General features: G+C 33.6%; 1 protein-coding gene across 1 annotated transcript in view; it reads left to right on the top strand.

Annotated features, from left to right (window-relative positions):
- Positions 1 to 418: 418 nt before the first annotated feature.
- Positions 419 to 19,002, top strand: part of LOC129221066 (small G protein signaling modulator 1-like) — a 95,049-nt gene continuing 76,465 nt past the window's right edge. Inside the window, exons 1-4 of the mRNA XM_054855503.1 lie at positions 419 to 451; positions 8,833 to 8,908; positions 14,917 to 15,079; positions 17,235 to 17,417. Of these exons, the coding sequence (XP_054711478.1) occupies positions 437 to 451; positions 8,833 to 8,908; positions 14,917 to 15,079; positions 17,235 to 17,417 (437 nt within the window). The 5' untranslated portion in view covers positions 419 to 436. The remainder of the gene's footprint in view (positions 452 to 8,832; positions 8,909 to 14,916; positions 15,080 to 17,234; positions 17,418 to 19,002) is intronic.

The following is a 19,002-nucleotide window of genomic DNA, read 5'->3' as shown; positions in this document are numbered from 1 at the left end:
TGCTTTCATTTCATTTCATTTCATTTATTTATTTTTTTTTCAATCTTACGTAACAATTATGTTCAAATTTACATTTTATACTAGGAAAAGTCAAATTTTGATCGCGTTTATCAAGTTAAATTTTGTTTCATTTGCTTTGGCGTGATGAAGAATATTAATCATCGTTTTTTTTTTTGCATGCTTATAAAAACTACAACTATAACTGATCCCTCATAAAATGTTGTTTGGTTATTGAGCAGACCGATACCGGAGTTGTCATTTTAAAGTCATATGGTAGGGAATAAAATTTGAAAAAAATGGGAGAACACCTTCAGTCAGGTAAATTTGAACTAATTTTTTTTCATAAGTGTTTTTATATGAACGATGTAAGGTGTAGCGATACTCACTTTCTCACTTTTAATTTATAGAGAAAGAATACAGGGAGAAACTGTTGAGGATGGTAAAGAAGGAGGTAAGTATTTCACAAATGTCGTTTCATAAAACGTCCTGTAGTTTAAATAGTTAATAAAAAGTTATTAATTTGTATAAAATTTCACCTTGAAGGAGTGTAAAAGAACTTCTGTTGGTTTTTTACCCTAGTCTATGATATTTTGTCCTAAATTAGGAGTAGACTTTTGAGGATCGAGTTGACTTTCATTTACTATGGAATAGTTGCTGGAAATAAAGTGTGTTAGGGAGGAGATATCAGTGACTGTTGTAGATATTTCTTATATCTACTGTTTTTACTTCTGTGGAATAATACTAAAATAACAATAAACTGATGTTACATTTTCTTACAGTAGTACTCAATTTTTATTGATAATACTGTGTCTTATTACGTTGTATTTCTTATGTGTATCAATCAATGCTTACATATACTAGCTAAAGTTCATTTGGAGCTGCATTTTGTGGTGCTTATTAGAACGAAATAACTGAAATTTGATATTTTTTGACTCATAAGTAGAAAAAAAAAATGTGTATGGGAAAAAGTTAATTTTATACATTTGTTTTAAATTAAAAAATTATCAATGAGAGTTGATGTACACAGTATAACTTCGGTTTAACAATTTCCTCAATTTAATGATACATTTCACTGGTATGGATTTGGTGAATGCCTATGCTCCTTGATTTTACGATATCCTTGATTAACAATAACTTTTCCAGTCCCTTGACAATAGTTAAGTCGGGCATGGGCGCCCATATGCAAAATTCTAAGGGGGGGGGGGCTCAGATATTTTAACCATGGTTTCAATAATGCCCATATAGTGCGGCTCGAGCCTCCCCTTCGAAATTAGAATTTCCTTGCTTTTAGTACTTTTTTCTTTGCAAAAATATAAAAATATTTCTTCGCCAGCCATTAATAAATAAATAATAAAAAAATGTCAAATTTTAATGACTTTAATTTGTCCTGAAATCTGCCTTTATGGGAAAATATCCTGCTAAACTATGGTTAAAATTTCTGAGCCCCCCCCTGCCTTTACAATTTTGCATATGGGCGCCCATGCATGGTTTAGCAGGATATTTTCCCCAAGGAAACCCATTTCTGGACAGATTAGAGTCATTAAAATTTGACAATTTCAATAACTTATTCAATAATGGCTGGAGAAGAAATGTTTTTATGTTTTTGTAAAGAAAAAGGTACTAAAGACAAGGAAATTCTAATTTCAAAGGGGGGGGGCTCCACCCCCCTTGCCACTCTATATGGGCACCCTTGAAATCAGGGTTATAATCATGGGCCGATTTATGGGGGTTTCAGAGGGGGGCAATGCCCCCTTAGTTTTGGGAGAACATTATGTAGTAACAACACTTCTTCCAAAAAAAAAAATTATTATTATTTTTTCTTTTTTGAATAGTTTAGTAGGGCATGGGTAGATTTATAGGGGGGTATAGGGGGCAGTGCTCCCCCAGGTTTAGGACGACTTTATGTAGTAACTACACATCTTCCAAAATCTTAAAACAAAAAAATCATGACTTTTTCTTTTTTGAATAGTGCAATGAAAATGAAGAGAAAAGCGAATGTCCTTTTCTGATGGGAGAAAAGAAAAAGGGGGGGGGGGAACGAACATTAAATATGAATAGTACAGCTGTCACTGGGATGCTGAAAGTGTGTCTAAATTCACTATTTTGGACTGAAAACCATTTGGGCAAGTATATGAATGAAAATATAAACTAAACAAGCCATACATCAAGCTGCAACACTTATAATCATTGACGACTATTTTAACAAATTAGAACCTAAAGCAAAAGGGAAAAAACTCCCCCTCCCCCATTAGCGCTAACAGACCGATCTACTCGTTATGATTTGTGTCCACATTTCAAGTATATTTATGCACAATAAATATTTATGTTCTTAGTAGATTAATTGGCAATTTGAGAAATTCTAAAAAACGAAAGACATAGTTTTTTTCCTTCTCTCTCTCTTTTTCTTTTCTTTTTTTTAAGAGAGAGAGAAAATAAATACTACCGCAAACTGAATAAATTTCAGTTATCTGAGTATTCTGATTAAATGAATTTTTTTACTTAGAGGGAAAGTACAATTTTACTTACTTTATAAATACTGTTTAAAAAGTAAGGTAAGTCATAATTATCTAAGTCTAAGTGAGTCAGACCTTGTCATTATTGAAAACTAAATAATTGAGTCATCAAACGTTTCGGAAAAATTTGTTGAAATTTTATAAAAGTCTATAAAAACCTAACAAAGCTTGGTAAAATCGTAAAAATCCTTTAAAAGTAAAAGCTGACGAATTTTTGTAAAAATTACAAACAAATCAAGCAAAAATTTGCAGATAAGAGTGAATTACAAATAGGGTCAAATTTGCCTATAAGATAAACAAGCTGTTGCTTAGGGCCACTGCTTTGAAGTGGGTCCCTAACTCCCAAAAAAAAAAAAAAAAAACATGTTTTGTTCTTTAAAAAATGGAAATTGCTTGAAAAAACTAATTTTATTTTTAAGTGCTTGAAAACCTTGAATATTTGGAAATGTGTGGCTACAAACCTTAAAGTTTAAAATTTCTAACAAATGGTAGAGGGGGAGGAATGCCAAAATATGTTAAATTCAGCTCCTTGCCACATCCTGTATTAAAAATGTAAAAATCATGGTTCTCACGTTTGTAACATATTATTTGAAATAAATTTTTGTGACTCACATGTTTCATATCTTGCTCTTTATTCAATCTCGAATGCAGTATTTTAGAAATTCTTTTGTATTGATTGTTTTTATCTTACTTCTTCTGCATATTGTCTATCTGTTTAGCATGGAAAAAAATACACACTACTTCTATTTCTTTTTGTTTTCTGCCCCACTTGAAACTGAAGAAAAGTTGTTGTCATGAGAAATATATGGTTTCTTTTAAATTTAAAATAGCCATTTCTCATAAAGTTTGAACAGGACTGTAAAAATTTACAATCAAGTACTAAAATATCAGAGACTGAAAAGTACAAATGAAGTGCGTTAAATAATTTTATTTATTCTAGAGTCCTTGAAAATAATTAGACAACTCTTTGAAAATCCTAAGCTAAGTGGGCTCCAATTACTTCTACTGCATATTGTTAATCTGTTTAGCCAGGGAAAAAAAATATAAGATACCTCTATTCCTTTTCGTTGTCTGCACTACTTATAATTTAAAAAAGTTGTTGTAATGAGAAATCTATAGTTTATTTTTTCTTTCAAACTTAAAATGGCTGTTTCTTAGAAAGTTTGAACAATACTGTATAACTGTATAATCTAGTTATCAACTTCAATGTCTATGCAATCAACCTTTATAAGGCTTCAAAATGCAGAATTTTATATCCATTGTACAAAATTTCCTCCGGGGGAAAAACCCCCGGCCCCCTAAAATTGGAGCCCTGCGTCACTCTCTTGATACCAGCTCCCTCTCTTACGGTCAATTCAAAAAGGACAGCATGAAAACACGTATTAATTGAAACGACACACAAAAAAGTAAAGCATGGACTTATGCATGACAGGAAGCAGACAAAAACATGAGAGTGGGGTGCAATAAAAATGTTGCTAAAAAAGAAAAAAAATCCTACCCCCCAGGAACTCTGTCCTAAATCCGCCTATGGTTATAATGTAGTTAAATCAGGGGTCGATCCAGCGCCAAATTGGGGCCGCTTCGCGGCCCCTTCACAAAATTCCGCATGGCAAAAGCGGCCCCATTCACAAAATTCCGCGTCGCAAAAGCGGCCCCATTCACAAAATTCCCCATCGCAAAAACGGCCCCATTCACAAAATTTCGCGTCGTAAAAGCAGCCCCTTCACAAAAATTTATAAAAAGGCAGCCTTTTCACAATATTTTTTAACTGCAAATGTGTACGCATCTACGTGAAAGCCTACCCCTCTTCCACCTTCTCCCATCTTATCTGTTTGCCTGGTGCGTGAGGTGTTTTTGCTTGGTTGCGTTCGACGAGCTCGACCGGGAGCGACCGGTTAGTTAATCACGTGACAGCTAATGATCACGTGCTCCAATCAACCAATCAACAGCTGAAATGGTAACCAATAGATGATAGAACGCTACGGTTTTTACCGGTTACTTACCGGTCGACCGGTGAGGTACGTTGAACGCAACCCTTGAGAGCGTCAAGATGGGAACAGAAGAGAGACGCTTGTGATTGGTGGCTAGCCAAAATCCAAGAAAAATAATGAGCACGTGATAAAGAATAGATTCGTTGATCTTCTGCGGTTCCACGAGTGCGAAATGAAGACTGACTCATTTCACGCCACGGCAAATTTATCGCCTATATTATGTTGGTTTGATTTGCTTCAATGACCAAATACATCTGAATTAAATATTCCTTTGAATTATTGTAACTGTCTTAGTTGCACGCATCCTTCATTTATTTATCCATATTATTTTGTCAAATTATGAACTTTTAACTCTCAAAATTAACTGCAAATTGAAGCCTTGCCAGTTGCAGATCTTCTAGTTTTTTTCCCCTTTCTTTTTTTTTATAATTTTTTTTAATATTCTCCTGTTTTTTCAATTTGTTTCTATTTCCTTCAATTTATTTTAAAAAAGTTTAAGGTTCATAGTTGGGGGGGAGGGGGTTATCTTACGGAACGGACGAGCAAAATTTCTGAAAATTATTCCCGAACGAAGGTTAAAAAGAACACTCGAAAATCTTATATTTTTCTTTTTTTAATCAATTGCATAGAAATTCGCATTGAATACTGGCGCATGCTGATGCAAATCGTATTGTATGGCAATTAATTAAATCCTGTTAGAGTATGAGTGACTACGCGGGAAACGCCGAACAACCGATTGGCGAAATTCCCTGTAGTCTGTAGTTGATACTGTCCGTTCTTGAAAGCTCACTTGACACGATTTGCATTTAATGAAAAAAAAAAAAAAAAGTGTGATTAGGCCAGGGGTACCCACTTTTTTTCATATTCTTTAGTTTAAAGCATTTTTTTCGATCTTTTTTTGACACTCGGACCGGTAAAACTTCGTCAAAAAATTTCACGGACCGGTAGAAATTTTTACTTTTTTTTCACTAAAATAAACTAATCTGTTTTGTCTTTTTTTTTTTTTTAATAACGAATGCCAAAAAGAAAAACCTTCTACTTAAAATAAACTTACAAAAGTTAATTGTAAGATTGTTTTTAATAACTTACACACTTTGAATATAAAATAAGCGCAGCTAATTTGTGTAAATTTTCATAAGCGAATAAATCTTGGAGAGAAACCACAAAACGTGTGCAAAGTAATGGATATATTAATGCATAAAATATCGTATAAAATTAGGAATAAAAATAAAATAAGGAAATTTTATTTTATTGGAAATGGGTATAATTCTTCGAGGAACGGTCAAATTTTCTTGCGGACCGGTGCCTGCGGAGAATTGCTGGTTTAAAATGCATTATTCATTTTTTCTTTCCTGCTATTTTTCTTGTAGACTACGTGTAGAAGCAAAAGATAACTTCTAAAGTCACGCTAGTTTGAGCGTACAGCATACAGTAAACCAAAAGAATAACGGTATCATTATTATTTATTTATTTATTTGCAGTTTAATTCTTAGATTCCTTCTTTTATTGATAAAATACAATGCCAGCTGAAAAATATCGTCAGTCATTCTATTTAATCTTGCTGTCTTCTTAAAATAAATATGAAACTTCGAGATGAGCAATTTCGCAATTTTTTAACGTATGTCCGCTAATGGTGAGCAACGGGAACAGTGCGCAAAAGAAGTTTTATTGAGTGGGATTTTATAAAAAGTTGCGGGAATCGCGTAATCTGCAGACGATAAATTTAAAAAAAAAAAAAAAAACTGCAAACGATAAACTAAAAAAATGTGGTTACTGTATATTATTCCAGTTCGTTTTCTTTCTCGGTATTAATTTTTCTTTTGTAACAGATCCTTTGCGATCCAGGAGCGCAGACGATATTTTTCGTAATTAGCTTGTTCGCGCCTTCGCGTGTTTAAGTGGACATTTTTTTAGGCGCATCAAAGAATAAGTTGTTATTTTATTCGATTATAATTTGTGTTTTGCAAAATATTTCGTTACGTTTTTAGCGGATAATGGAGCGCTGGAGATAGCAGTCGCAATAATTTCAGTTTGGAGAGATCGCTTGTTCGTTGAAAATTATTCTTCAAGAAATTAAAATATGAAACGAGGACGTCCTGCAACGGGAGGTACCTCCCGAAATTCTGCGTATTATGTTGAAAAATTTCGCTCTTCGAACGTTGGGTCCCAAAATATCGTGAATTTCTTTAAGTCAGCAATTAACAACCCCGATAAAATCGCTACCACCACTTTATCATGCAGTAACAGTAACGCAAATGTTCCCGTTTCGGAGGACTCGGAAAATGCGGGTAAACGATAGTGAAGCAAATGTTCCCGTTTCGGAGCACTCGGAAAATGCGGTAAAAGATAGTAACGCAAATGTTCCCGTTTTGGAGGACTCGGGAAATGCGGTAAAAGATAGTACATCAAATGACAGTGAGGCAGTTCGCGAAAGTATAACGATTTTTGAGGCAGAAAATACTGGAAGTGAATCTGGAGTAACTTCAACTGATGATGATATTGAGATTGAGCCATCAAATAATGATTCGAGCATTCTATTTGAGAGTACAAATGGAAATAAGAAGCATGCAATAAATGAAAAGTACATTGCAAATTATGAAAAGGTGTATAGCTGGCTTTACTCTAGTTATTCAGCTAAGGGTTTTTTGTGCAAAATGTGTTCATCTTTCATGAATGTTAGTGATTCGAACAAACCTTGAATAAATATTGGAGTTGATATCAAGAAAAGCCGTCAAGTTTTAAAAAAACATGAGTGCAGCAAAAATCACAGAGAGGCTGTCAATATACAAAAATCTAGTGCAAAAGAAGGAATTCTCAAAAAATCTGAAAGTGCAGAAATTGGAAATGAAGCAAAAAAAAAAAAAAAAAAAAAAAAAAAAAATTAACAGAAAATTGATTGGTAAGTTTATTTAAATTTTGTACTTTATAATCAAGAAGCAATGGGCCATTTCTGAGAACTTTAAATCTCTAGTTAGATTTTTGGGGGAAAATTTAGATGACAGTGAAATAAAAAAAAAAACATTTGCTAACTTGTGGTAAGAATGCCAGGTATTTATCCCACATTTCAGTTCAAAACATTTATCTTTGAAAATACAGAAATTCCGTTGTTTTCAGGAAAATCCTAAATTTTACTTTGACTACGCAATATATATTTAGTATTAATTTGTGTTGAGTTTCAGAATCAAATTCTCAAATAACTTTACTTAAAATAAAATTCTTTTATATGCTGTTTTTATATTTTTATTTCTTTTGAAGATCTTGATTTTCTTACATCCGCCATGGTAAACGAATTTTTCGCATTTTTGATGTTTACTGTACCTTGTTAAGAGGCAAACAAATAAAATTTCTTTACATATTTATTAACATAATTAAATTACAAAGTTTTAAACGAAATACCTACTCTGTAAGAACGTCAAATGTCAAAAAATTAAACGCTGAATGCTGGTGCAGTATTATTTTGGGTTTTAATTACTTTTACGTTTTTCAAACACATACATTGCATCTTTAATGAGTATTTCACTTCTGCGTTAAGAAATATGTGATATCTTTGAGTCTGTTCATATTGTATTTATTAGGAGTTATCATTACGTTCAGCAGCATGTGCAATTTTCATTGCTCTAAAAGTATTTGAGAGGAGCAAACAGGAAATCTGTTGTGAGACTTTCACCTTAAGAAAGTGTGCCATATGTATATTTGTAAAAAACAATAAATGTAATGTATATGTCAAATTACGAATAAAATGTTAAGGGTCTTACTTCCCTCCTCCCTCCAGCGCATTTTCTCTTGACAGCTTTCAGGTATTCTTCAAGAACTTGCAATCACCCCTGAAACCTGTCTAGGGCTTTTCTATAATATAACGATACGACAGCTAAAATTGCTTTTATATAATCTTTTCCAAGAAAAAAATCACGAGAAGGTCTTTTTTACAAAAATAAAGAAAATTCACAAAAATATTTTGCTTTTTCACAAAAATAAAGAAAATTCACAAAAATATTTTGCTTTTTCACAAAAATAAAGAAAATTCACAAAAATACTTTGCTTTTTCACAAAATGGGGACCCAAAAAGTAAAACCTGGATCGACCCCTGTAAATGAATTTGGTTTCAACTTTTGTGTAAATGATTGTTAGCTAGTTTAGTTACCCATCCAATAGTTTTTCTGGTTGTAAAATCAAGAGCTTTGTATAAATATGGATGCATGAATAAATTACAGCATAACTTAATGACTCATCTGTGAGAGACATTTATAATGCTATTGTTATAGTAATATTTTTTGGTTAAAATGAAAGATGAACTCATTACGTATTTAAATGTGATTGGTTAATTTCAGGTAAAGCAAATTATGGAAGAAGCAGTTACTCGTAAATTTGTTCATGAAGATAGCAGTAGCATCACATCCTTATGTGGTAAATTTAATTTATATTCTATTAACTGGATTTTGAAGAGAAATTAAATTCATTAGGGGGTAGTGCTGTTTTGTTTGATGGGGGGGGGGGGGATACAGTAACAAACTGAAATATTTGGTTTGTTACTCTAAGAATAATGCAAATTTGAAGTATAAACCAGTTTCAAATGGTCTTTTGTTAATAAAATAAATGAGTGCATTTTGAATTAAAGCCGACTTAGTATTGTTTGTCTGGATTTCAAGTTTTTGTGAGTTTAATTTGTTTTTATTATTTTTTTATTTCAAGTTCAAAATGGAAATAAAGAATTTATATGGTTCATTAAAAGTTTACTGTGATTTCAGTTTAAGTTTACTAAGAAATCAATCAAAAATAAAAAGACTGGTGAAAAGTGAAAATATAACCAATGTTAAAAAAAAAACATTTTTTAATGGCATCGGCTAAAATTATGACCCCCCCCCCCCTTCTTATGTTTTTTTTTGTAATGTTTTCTGTAAAAAAAAAAATACATAAAGAAATTAGTATATCGATTTAGACACTGTTAGGAAAAAAATACAAATATGTTTGATGCATTCAGAATCAACTAGCCTCAAAAATATATTCCAGCATACTTTCAAGCTTTATTTTAAAAATGAATTTAGTATATTGTAAAAAATGGTAAGGAAAAAGCCATTGTAGTTTTTAAATATTACATTTAATGGGGTATTCTAGTCTAGAAATTAAAAAAAAAGATTTTTTTTTTCTTTTCATTTTTTCAAAGTTTAGACCTTTAAAGTAAGCCTCTAAGAGGATTTACGGAAATTCGAATTATTTTCAGAGTTACAGTTAATTTTGTTAAGATAAACTCTTTCTTCTCGATATTTACCTAACAAACAACCATCAAGCAACGTATATGTACATTCCTTGCCTCTGTGTATCGTTTCAGTGTTAAATTCAAATTTTAAATATAAAACGGATAAAATAAAAGCACAAGAGAAAGTAATTTGCATCTAAATAGACAAAGAAAAAGCCAGCAAACGAGATCAACAGCGTAACAAATGCTCCAAGATACAAGCTTTTGAATTTTCAAAAGAAGGCAGAACTGCTCTTATAGCTGAAAGATCTGCCAAAAATGTAGCTTTTCAGGTATAGGAAGGAACAATGTGTAAGGCAGGGATGGCTGTTTAAAAAAATATTGGTATAGCATACTATTAAACCACTCAGGCAGCTAAAAATGGGACTGCTGGATTCAAACATGTTTTTCTCTAAACTGTTTTTTTCAATACGGTTGACAAGATATCTCAAGTTCTAATGCACCGATTTATCTGAAATTTGGTACAGACTTTCTTAATACGGTCAAACCTAGTAAACACGAACTTGACGGGGACGCCAAAATAGTTCGTGTTAACCGAATTACACCTTAACCGATTTCCACGTTCACGAGATTTTGTGTAAGCAGGCAAGTTTTTTTTATTTTTGTGTGTCTGAAAATTTAGGAACCAAAGTACCTTTGTACAAAAATGTACACCCAAGCATTTATAGCTTAAGTAAGAAACACAAGTAGTTCGAAACAGGCAATAGTTATATGGACCATTTCTCTAAGACGGTGTATTTTCAAACATCTGTTTTTCTCATTATCGTAATACTGGGGATTTTTGCTGCAATTTTATCGTTTTTAGACCTTAAACCTCATCATGGGCAGAATAGGCGTCCAGAATCACTACATTTTTTTTTTACCTTCCTTTTACAAAAAAGGAAGTATTGTATTCGCGAAAAAAATTTCACTCAAAAATCGGCCTTAATTTCCATTTTTCTCATCCCCGAATGAATGTTGAGTTTTTTTTCGACCCGACCACACGTGGATATATGCCTAGGAACCTACCGACACCCGAAATATAAATTTTGACTACCCCCTAGTTAATTACAACGAATTTTCTCGTGACGTCTGTATGTACATATGTATGTGTGTATGTATCTCGCATAACTCAAAAACGGTATGTCCTAGAAAGTGGAAATTTGGTACGAAGACTTCTAGTGGGACCTAGTTGTGCACCTTCCCTTTTGGTTGCATTCCGATGTCCCTAAGGGGGTCTTTTGCCCTTTTTTGGGAGGAGATCATTGTTAATTTCGATTTAAACTCAAGTGGTGTTATAAATTGTCGGACACTTGGCGATATATCGCCAGTCTTCTGGTTGCCAAGTTTTGTCGCCAACTTGGCGAGAAATTTGGCAATTTTTTTAAAAATTTGGTTTCAATTTTTTCACTGTTGGTGATATTTAGAGAGTAAACAATTGAATCACATTAAAATTGCCAATAATGGGGAAATAACTTTAAAATGGTGTAAAAGGAAGTCATGTGATGCACACATCAGCTCGTTTTTTCACGACTTGGTGAAGATTTCACTGTTCAGCTAAGCTTTTTTTACTGTAAGCATAGTCTACAGCTAAAGTTCGTACTGTCTTGAAGCAACGTGGTTTTCCCGATTTTCCTACACAAGGTGAGGAATTTTCTCCCTACCATCCATATCACTTGTGTTCAAGTACGACCTTCAAAAGTTATTTCATGTAAAATTATGGGGATTTTTTTTTTCTTTTTCCTCTTTTTTTCAAGACCTTAAAATTTTCTTCGTCTTCTGTGGGATTTCGTCTAAATCCTTTTTGTGTTAAGCTATTGATTTAGCACTAATTTGTAGCTTTATCTGACGGGGAATGACATTTATTTCGGGCTAAGCGAAATTTCGCATTAAGCGAGTTCGTGTTAATGGGGTTTGACTGTGCTATCAAAATTGTCTCTAAATAGAGGTTTCTGCATTTTTTTTTAACTATTTTTAAAAAATTACCAAAGTTGGGAAAAAGTAGCCAAAAATGACCCTTTTTTTTCTTCAAAAAGATACTATTTTGTGCAATTTTTTTTTCCAAATCGGCAGTGTCCAGACAATTTTACATCCTTGTTTAACAAGGATCAATCTTAATTTCATGTTTCAAAACACCAGGAGGATTGGAATCTTGTCAAACAGTAGACTCCTTTTTTCACTTCCTTTTACAAAGTAAAGGAAGTATTGTATTCATGAAAAAATTTTGACCCAAATATAGGCCTTAATTTACATTTTGCTCGCTCCCGAATGAATGTTGAGTTTTTTTTCAACCCAACCACACGTGGATACATGTCTAAGAACGTATAGACAACCGAAATATCCATCTTGACGATCCCCGAATTAATTACAACGAGTTTTCTCATAACGTCTGTACGTGCATATGTGCGTATGTATCTCGCATAAATCAAAAATGGCATGTCCTAAAAATTTGAAATTTGGTGGGTAGACTCATAGTGGGGGTCTAGTTGTGCACCTCCCTTTTTGGTTGCATTCGGATGTTCCTAAAGGGGTCTTTTACACCTTTTTTGGGGGAAATCATCATTAATATCAATGTAAACTCAAGTGGTGTTATAATTTGGCAAACACTTGGCGACATATCGGCAAGCTTTTGGTCGCCAACTTGGCAACAAGTTTGGCGATTTTTTTTTTTAAAATCTGGTTTCATTTGACCACTGTTGGTGACATTTAGAGAGTTAACTCTTGAATCACATTAAAATTGCCAATAATGGGGAAATAACTTTAAAATGGTGTAAAAGGAAGTCATGTGATGCACACATCGGCTCGTTTTTTTTTTTTTTTTTTTTGTGAATGATATAAGATATTTTGATTACTGGATGTCAAGGCCTGATTATCGAGCAGGCTGCCTGGTCCTGGGGCCCCTAATTACTTGAAGAATCACGCATAACATTACAACTACACGAAAAATGTGTATTTTTAAAATAATAAGGAAATAATGGAATCAATCAGAAATAAGCTTCCTTAATGGAAAATATTCATTCATTTTGTCCGTTGCAAATTTGTCATGCTGCAATTGTGAGGGGTCTCAAAGGGGATTCATAATGCAAATGATAAATGATTTACACAGTTTTGTGAATCTGTGATAAGACACGAATGACCCCCCAAAAAAATAAATGCATTTTGACCAGCCATAAACCTGTAAACAACCACTGTATTCCATTATAGAGTCGTCAGGGGGACCTCCAAATTATTGTGGGCCTAGGGCCAATAGCAGATACAAGGGGGAGGGTCATGACCCCCTTGTATCCGCAGGTAAAATTTTGAACGTTCGCTTGAAAAAATTAAAAAAAATTATTCAAAACCATGAGAAAAAGTAAATATCTTTTTGAAATCATTTTTTTTGGGGGGCATTACATACAAGTGGTGGATTCAAAAAGGGGGGGGGGGGTCATAAGGAAGGTTCATTGCATTTGAGTTGTGAAAATGACTACTTGAAAAAGAAAGAAAATAAAACCTGACCAAAACCACACGAGAGAGTAAATAATTTTTGAATTCCTTTTTCTTTGGGGGGGGGGGGGGGTATTACATGTTACTTTTTTCTATTTATATGATTTATATGTCAACAGTAAAATAGCTCTGCTTGAGACAGTCTCTTCTTTGCGGCAGCTGTCTTCAGACACCCGTATAATGAATGTGACGAAGAAGTGTCTGCCGCCCGATTGCTTTTGGAACAAATTTAATCGCAAATAGTTATTGCAATGTGTAAATATTTTTTATGTTTAGTCTCTCTAGATTTTTCTTTACTAAAGTGATTTTTAGATAGTTTCGTTTTTTTTTCGTGCTGAGTTTATTTTTAAATGAGCTGTAAATAGTTAGTTTAAATCAGCGTTTTGGACTTAGCATCGGGCAAGAAATGTAAAATTTTAGTGTCGTGTTTGTGCAAAACCTCGTTATACGAGGGTTCCCTTAAATTATTTTATCGAATGTGACGGAAACTAGGCTGAAAAAGGTCGTGTTTGTTAGAAAAAGGACTAGCTGTAAGGAAAAAAATGAAGCGTTCAGGTGACAAAACATTGTTGTCTTTTTCAAAAAGTTGGAAAATTCTGATAAACCTAAAACCGATGGAAGCATATCCGGTTAGATTGAGTTTTTTTTTCCGACTCGACCACATGTGAATAAGTGCCTTAGAACGTATGGGCACACAAAATATCTATAATGACGATTCCCGAGTTCATTACAACAAATTTTCTCGTGACATCTGTATGTAATTATGTGCTTATGTATGTCGCATAACTCAAGAAGGGTAAGTCCTAGAAAGTTGAAATTTGGTACATAGACTCTTAGTGGGGTCTAGTTGTGCACCTCTCCTTTTGGTTGCATTCGGGTATTTCTAAAGGGGTCTTTTGCCCCTTTTTGGGGGGAAATCATTGTTAATTTCGATGTAAACTCAAGTGGTGTTATAATTTGGCGGGCACTTGGCGATATATCGCCAGTCTTTTTGTCACCAAGCTTTGTCGCCAACTTGGTGACAAATTTGGCGATTTTTTTTTAAAATTCGGTTTTAATTGGTCCACTGTTGGTGATATTTAGAGAGTAAAACTATTGAATCACATTAAAATTGCCAATAATGGGAAAATGACATTAAATTGGAGTAAAAGGAAGTCATGTGATGCGCACATCAACTCGTTTACTATTACATTTAGTACATTTTTCACTATTTTATTGTATTTTTCTGCATACAAGATGGAAGTGTGTCCTGTGTCGAGTATTATGCTAAGTTTAATCATTATCTCAATGTATCGTGTCCATAAAACATTTCATTTTTATTAGACTTCTGTAGTATTTAATTATTGTATTGTGTTGGTTGGTGTGAATATACCGGTCTAAGCAGGTTATAATACAACTTAACTAGGTCATTTTAATATATTGACTTATTATTGATTAAAAGTTTAATTAATAATAAATATTTCATTTATAATAGTTAAAATTAAGTTTTCAACCAACTAATGGCCGATTTTGTGCTTTTGTTGACACCTGAAGAAACTTAACTTCAAGAAAATTGTCGTTTGTAAGACTACATTCTTGAGTATGCCCCCCCCCCCTAAAATGAAATCCTGTATCCGCCCCTGCCTAGGGCCTCCCTTTTAGTTACTCGGCCCCTGCTGGATGTGGGGTAATAAAATTCTTTTTCTCTTTCAAGCTGCTGTGGATGCTTGTCTCTCTCATGGCTTAAAGCGTAGAGCTTTGGGCCTTTTTAAGACACACTCCACCACTGCCTTGCTCCAAAAACTTTCCAAAAACTATGAACCAGCTGCTGAAATTGCTCGCCGGGTCGCAGAGATAGAAAACATTGATCCAAATAAGTAAGTGAAAACTTTGAAGTTTGATATAACAATAATAAATAATATAATTGGTTCTAATGATGTAGTCAAGTGTTTAATTTGACACAGAATGCAGTTCAGTGTTTAATTTGTTCCAAAATAAGTTAAAAACTTTATTCTATATCACAAAAATTAATATTTTTTTAAATATTAGCTCTTAATTCCTAGCAGTAGTTGTAATTTTTCTTTCATACTGTAGTATACTAAGGTAAAACGCCAGTAGGGTAGCCACTTCAAGTTATATACTCTAAAGAAAGAAATGAACAATGATAATGTGATTTTTTTGTAGGTACTTAATGTAATTAGCATTACTGCATCAATTTCATTCATCAGTTATTTGAGTTTTAAGTAAGTAATGTAAATTCTTCGGATGGGAAATGTCAGATGGCCACTACTGAAATTTTCAGATTTTGGAGTGGCCACTGCTGGATCACATTTGAGACTGGGGGGGGGGGGATGAACAAATTGAAATTCTGGCATTTTAAGAAATTTGAGACAATTTAGGAAGAGTTGGGCTGTAATACACTCATTGAGTTTCAATAGGAGCCATTTTTTAGACCCACAGTTTAAAAATATACTTCACTGTGGCTACTACTAGTGAATTTTAAACCTTGAAGTGGCCACTACTGATGTTTACTGTTCATCAGTTACTTTACTGTTCTGATTTGGTTATAAAAAAGGCTAATTATTATATATAGATATTATATGTATTATTATAGATTATTATATGTAGATATTAATAATAATTTTTTTTTGTCATTTTCAGTCATTTTTATGTTTATAGGAATGATTTTTTTCAAGCATTTTTAAATGTTTTTTAAAACTTTATGAACATTTTTAGATTTTCTGTGAAAAAAAAATAATTTTATAGATTTTTTCTGGCACTTTGGCAAACATTTTTAGTTTTTAAAAGCACTTTGCTTGCAAAAAAGCAAAAAAAGTTTACTTTCATATTTTCAATAAAATTTTGGTTTAGCTAGAAAAAAAAAGTAAATTCGGAATAGAAGAGGTTTTTGTTAGAAAAAGTTGTTGTTTTGAATGTTTGCCATTTATAAATGCTAAATAGAGTTCTACTTCTCCAGGATTTGAAGAAATTGCTTTTGGAGGAAATGTTTTTTTTTTAATTCTAAAAATATGAAAAAATTTTCAATAGTACAATGCTGCTCTAATAAATTTCGTGCCCAGTGTCTTCGAAAACTTTAGTCGGGCCCTGGTGCAGTGTTGAAATTGTACAAAAATCTTTAAGCATTTGATTTTGCTTCTCAAAACTTATCATTTCCTAAACAGTTAATGGTTAAAATGTACAAAACAGAAAATGGAAGCTACTTTTCCAAGTATCTTTTCTGCCAAAAGCAAAAACATTAGAAAAGAGTAAATTCATTAACCATTTGTCCATCTGTGTATTACATATTTTTAATTTTGATAGTATTCCTTTTTCAGCAATGATTTTTTGAGTTTTTTTTACTTTTCACTTTTCCCAGTAGATCTCATGTTTGGAATTTCAAATATATACAATGATTGCATCAGGGTACTTGTGTAATGTGTGTGTTTTTATTGTTTCAAAAACAGCACTGAACTTTTCTGTCTTCATTTAAAAATATGTAGAATTTTTCTGTAATGTAGAAAAGGAAAGGTTTTCATACTTGCAGATGTAATTCTGAATACAAGATTAGTTATTTTAGTGTACAGTTTTATCTTTGAATTATAAAACTTTTACCATTTTAAAATAAAGTAAAAAAAAAAAAAAAAAAACTGTAAGGCTTTAAAGTGAAAGCAAAATAAAAGCATTATTTAAAAATGTAAATCGAAATGAGAATAACTCCTATTCAATATAATTTTTGAGAATTATTTTTCTCTATGCAAAGTGGGTAATAATGTCATTAAGTATAAAATAGTTGAAATATAAATTTCATATTGTCAAAACACATGAATCATAAAGACAGTGATGTTACATAAAAGCATTCTGTGGTTACATTTATAAACATAAGGCAACTTGTTTTAAATAGCCTCATGTAGCTAGTATTGTATTCTTCTAGATTCTTAAGCTGATAGGGGTATTTTTCGTAGAATCAATCAGATTCAATTGTTTTTGTATCTATTTCTGTAGACAGAAAGTGACAGATTTTCTCTCTGCCAGGCGATCTGCCTCAAGTAGCGACAGCACTAGTAAGATTTTACGACCGAAACCGGAGAAACAGCGCCAGATTTCCAGCCCTTCGTTGATTCAGTCGCCTGCAAGCCCTCGTTTTCTCTGGATACGGCTGGCTCTTTTCGAGAAGAAGTTAGCTCGTATTGTTGATCACTTGGTACAGAATAGCAGGTAAAACTTCATGGGAAAAGATTTGCAGTGCAATGACCCATTCTTTCTCTGTATTTTGTTTTGAAAGCATTTTTTGATTCCTGAGAAAACGTGGGCTTGCAGGCGACTGAATCAACGAAGGACTTCCAGCCCTTCATTGATTCAGTCGCCTGCAAGCCCACGTTTTCTCTGGATACGAGTGGCTCTTTTCGAGAAGAAGTTAGCTCGTATTGTTGATCACTTGGTACAGAATAGCAGGTAAAACTTCATGGGAAAAGATTTGCAGTGCAATGACCCATTCTTTCTCTGTATTTTGTTTTGAAAGCATTTTTTGATTCCTGAGAAAACGTGGGCTTGCAGGCGACTGAATCAACGAAGGACTTCCAGCCCTTCATTGATTCAGTCGCCTGCAAGTCCACGTTTTCTCTGGATACGACTGGCTCTCTTCGAGAAGAAGTTAGCTCGTATTGTCGATCACTTGGTACAGAATAGCAGGTAAAACTTCATGGGGAGAGACTTGCAGTGCAATGAGCCATTCTTTCTCTGTATTTTGTTTTGAAAGTATTTTTTGATTCCAGAGAAAACATTGGCTTGCAGGCGACTGAATCAGCGAAGGACTTCCAGCCCTTCATTGATTCAGTCGCCTGCAAGTCCACGTTTTCTCTGGATACGACTGGCTCTCTTCGAGAAGAAGTTAGCTCGTATTGTTGATCACTTGGTACAGAATAGCAGGTAAAACTTCATGGGAAAAGATTTGCAGTGCAATGACCCATTCTTTCTCTGTATTTTGTTTTGAAAGCATTTTTTGATTTCTGAGAAAACGTGGGCTTGCAGGCGACTGAATCAACGAAGGACTTCCAGCCCTTCATTGATTCAGTCGCCTGCAAGCCCACGTTTTCTCTGGATACGACTGGCTCTTTTCGAGAAGAAGTTAGCTCGTATTGTTGATCACTTGGTACAGAATAGCAGGTAAAACTTCATGGGAAAAGATTTGCAGTGCAATGACCCATTCTTTCTCTGTATTTTGTTTTGAAAGCATTTTTTGATTCCTGAGAAAACGTGGGCTTGCAGGCGACTGAATCAACGAAGGACTTCCAGCCCTTCATTGATTCAGTCGCCTGCAAGTCCACGTTTTCTCTGGATACGACTGGCTCTCTTCGAGAAGAAGTTAGCTCGTATTGTTGATCACTTGGTACAGAATAGCAGGTAAAACTTTATGGGAAAAGATTTGCAGTGCAATGACCCATTCTTTCTCTGTATTTTGTTTTGAAAGTGTTTTTTGATTCCAGAGAAAACGTGGGCTTGCAGGCGACTGAATCAACGAAAGACTTCTAACCCTTCGTGGATTCAGTCGCCTGCAAGCCCACGTTTTCTCTGGATACGGCTGGCTCTTTTCGAGAAGAAGTTAGCTCGTATTGTTGATCACTTGGTACAGAATAGCAGGTAAAACTTTATTGGAAAAGATTTGCAGTGCAATGACCCATTCTTTCTCTGCATTTTGTTTTGAAAGCATTTTTTGATATTTTTATTGTAAGGTGAGGAAACTGGGTGCAAGCTAGATACATTAACAAATTGATAAAATCAGTTGTATGCTTCAATTTCATTA

Source organism: Uloborus diversus, chromosome 4 (genome assembly GCF_026930045.1).
Source record: "Uloborus diversus isolate 005 chromosome 4, Udiv.v.3.1, whole genome shotgun sequence".
Classification (NCBI taxonomy): Eukaryota; Metazoa; Arthropoda; class Arachnida; order Araneae; family Uloboridae; genus Uloborus; species Uloborus diversus.
Note: the sequence above shows the minus strand (reverse complement) of the source record. Positions and strands in the feature narration are given on the sequence as shown.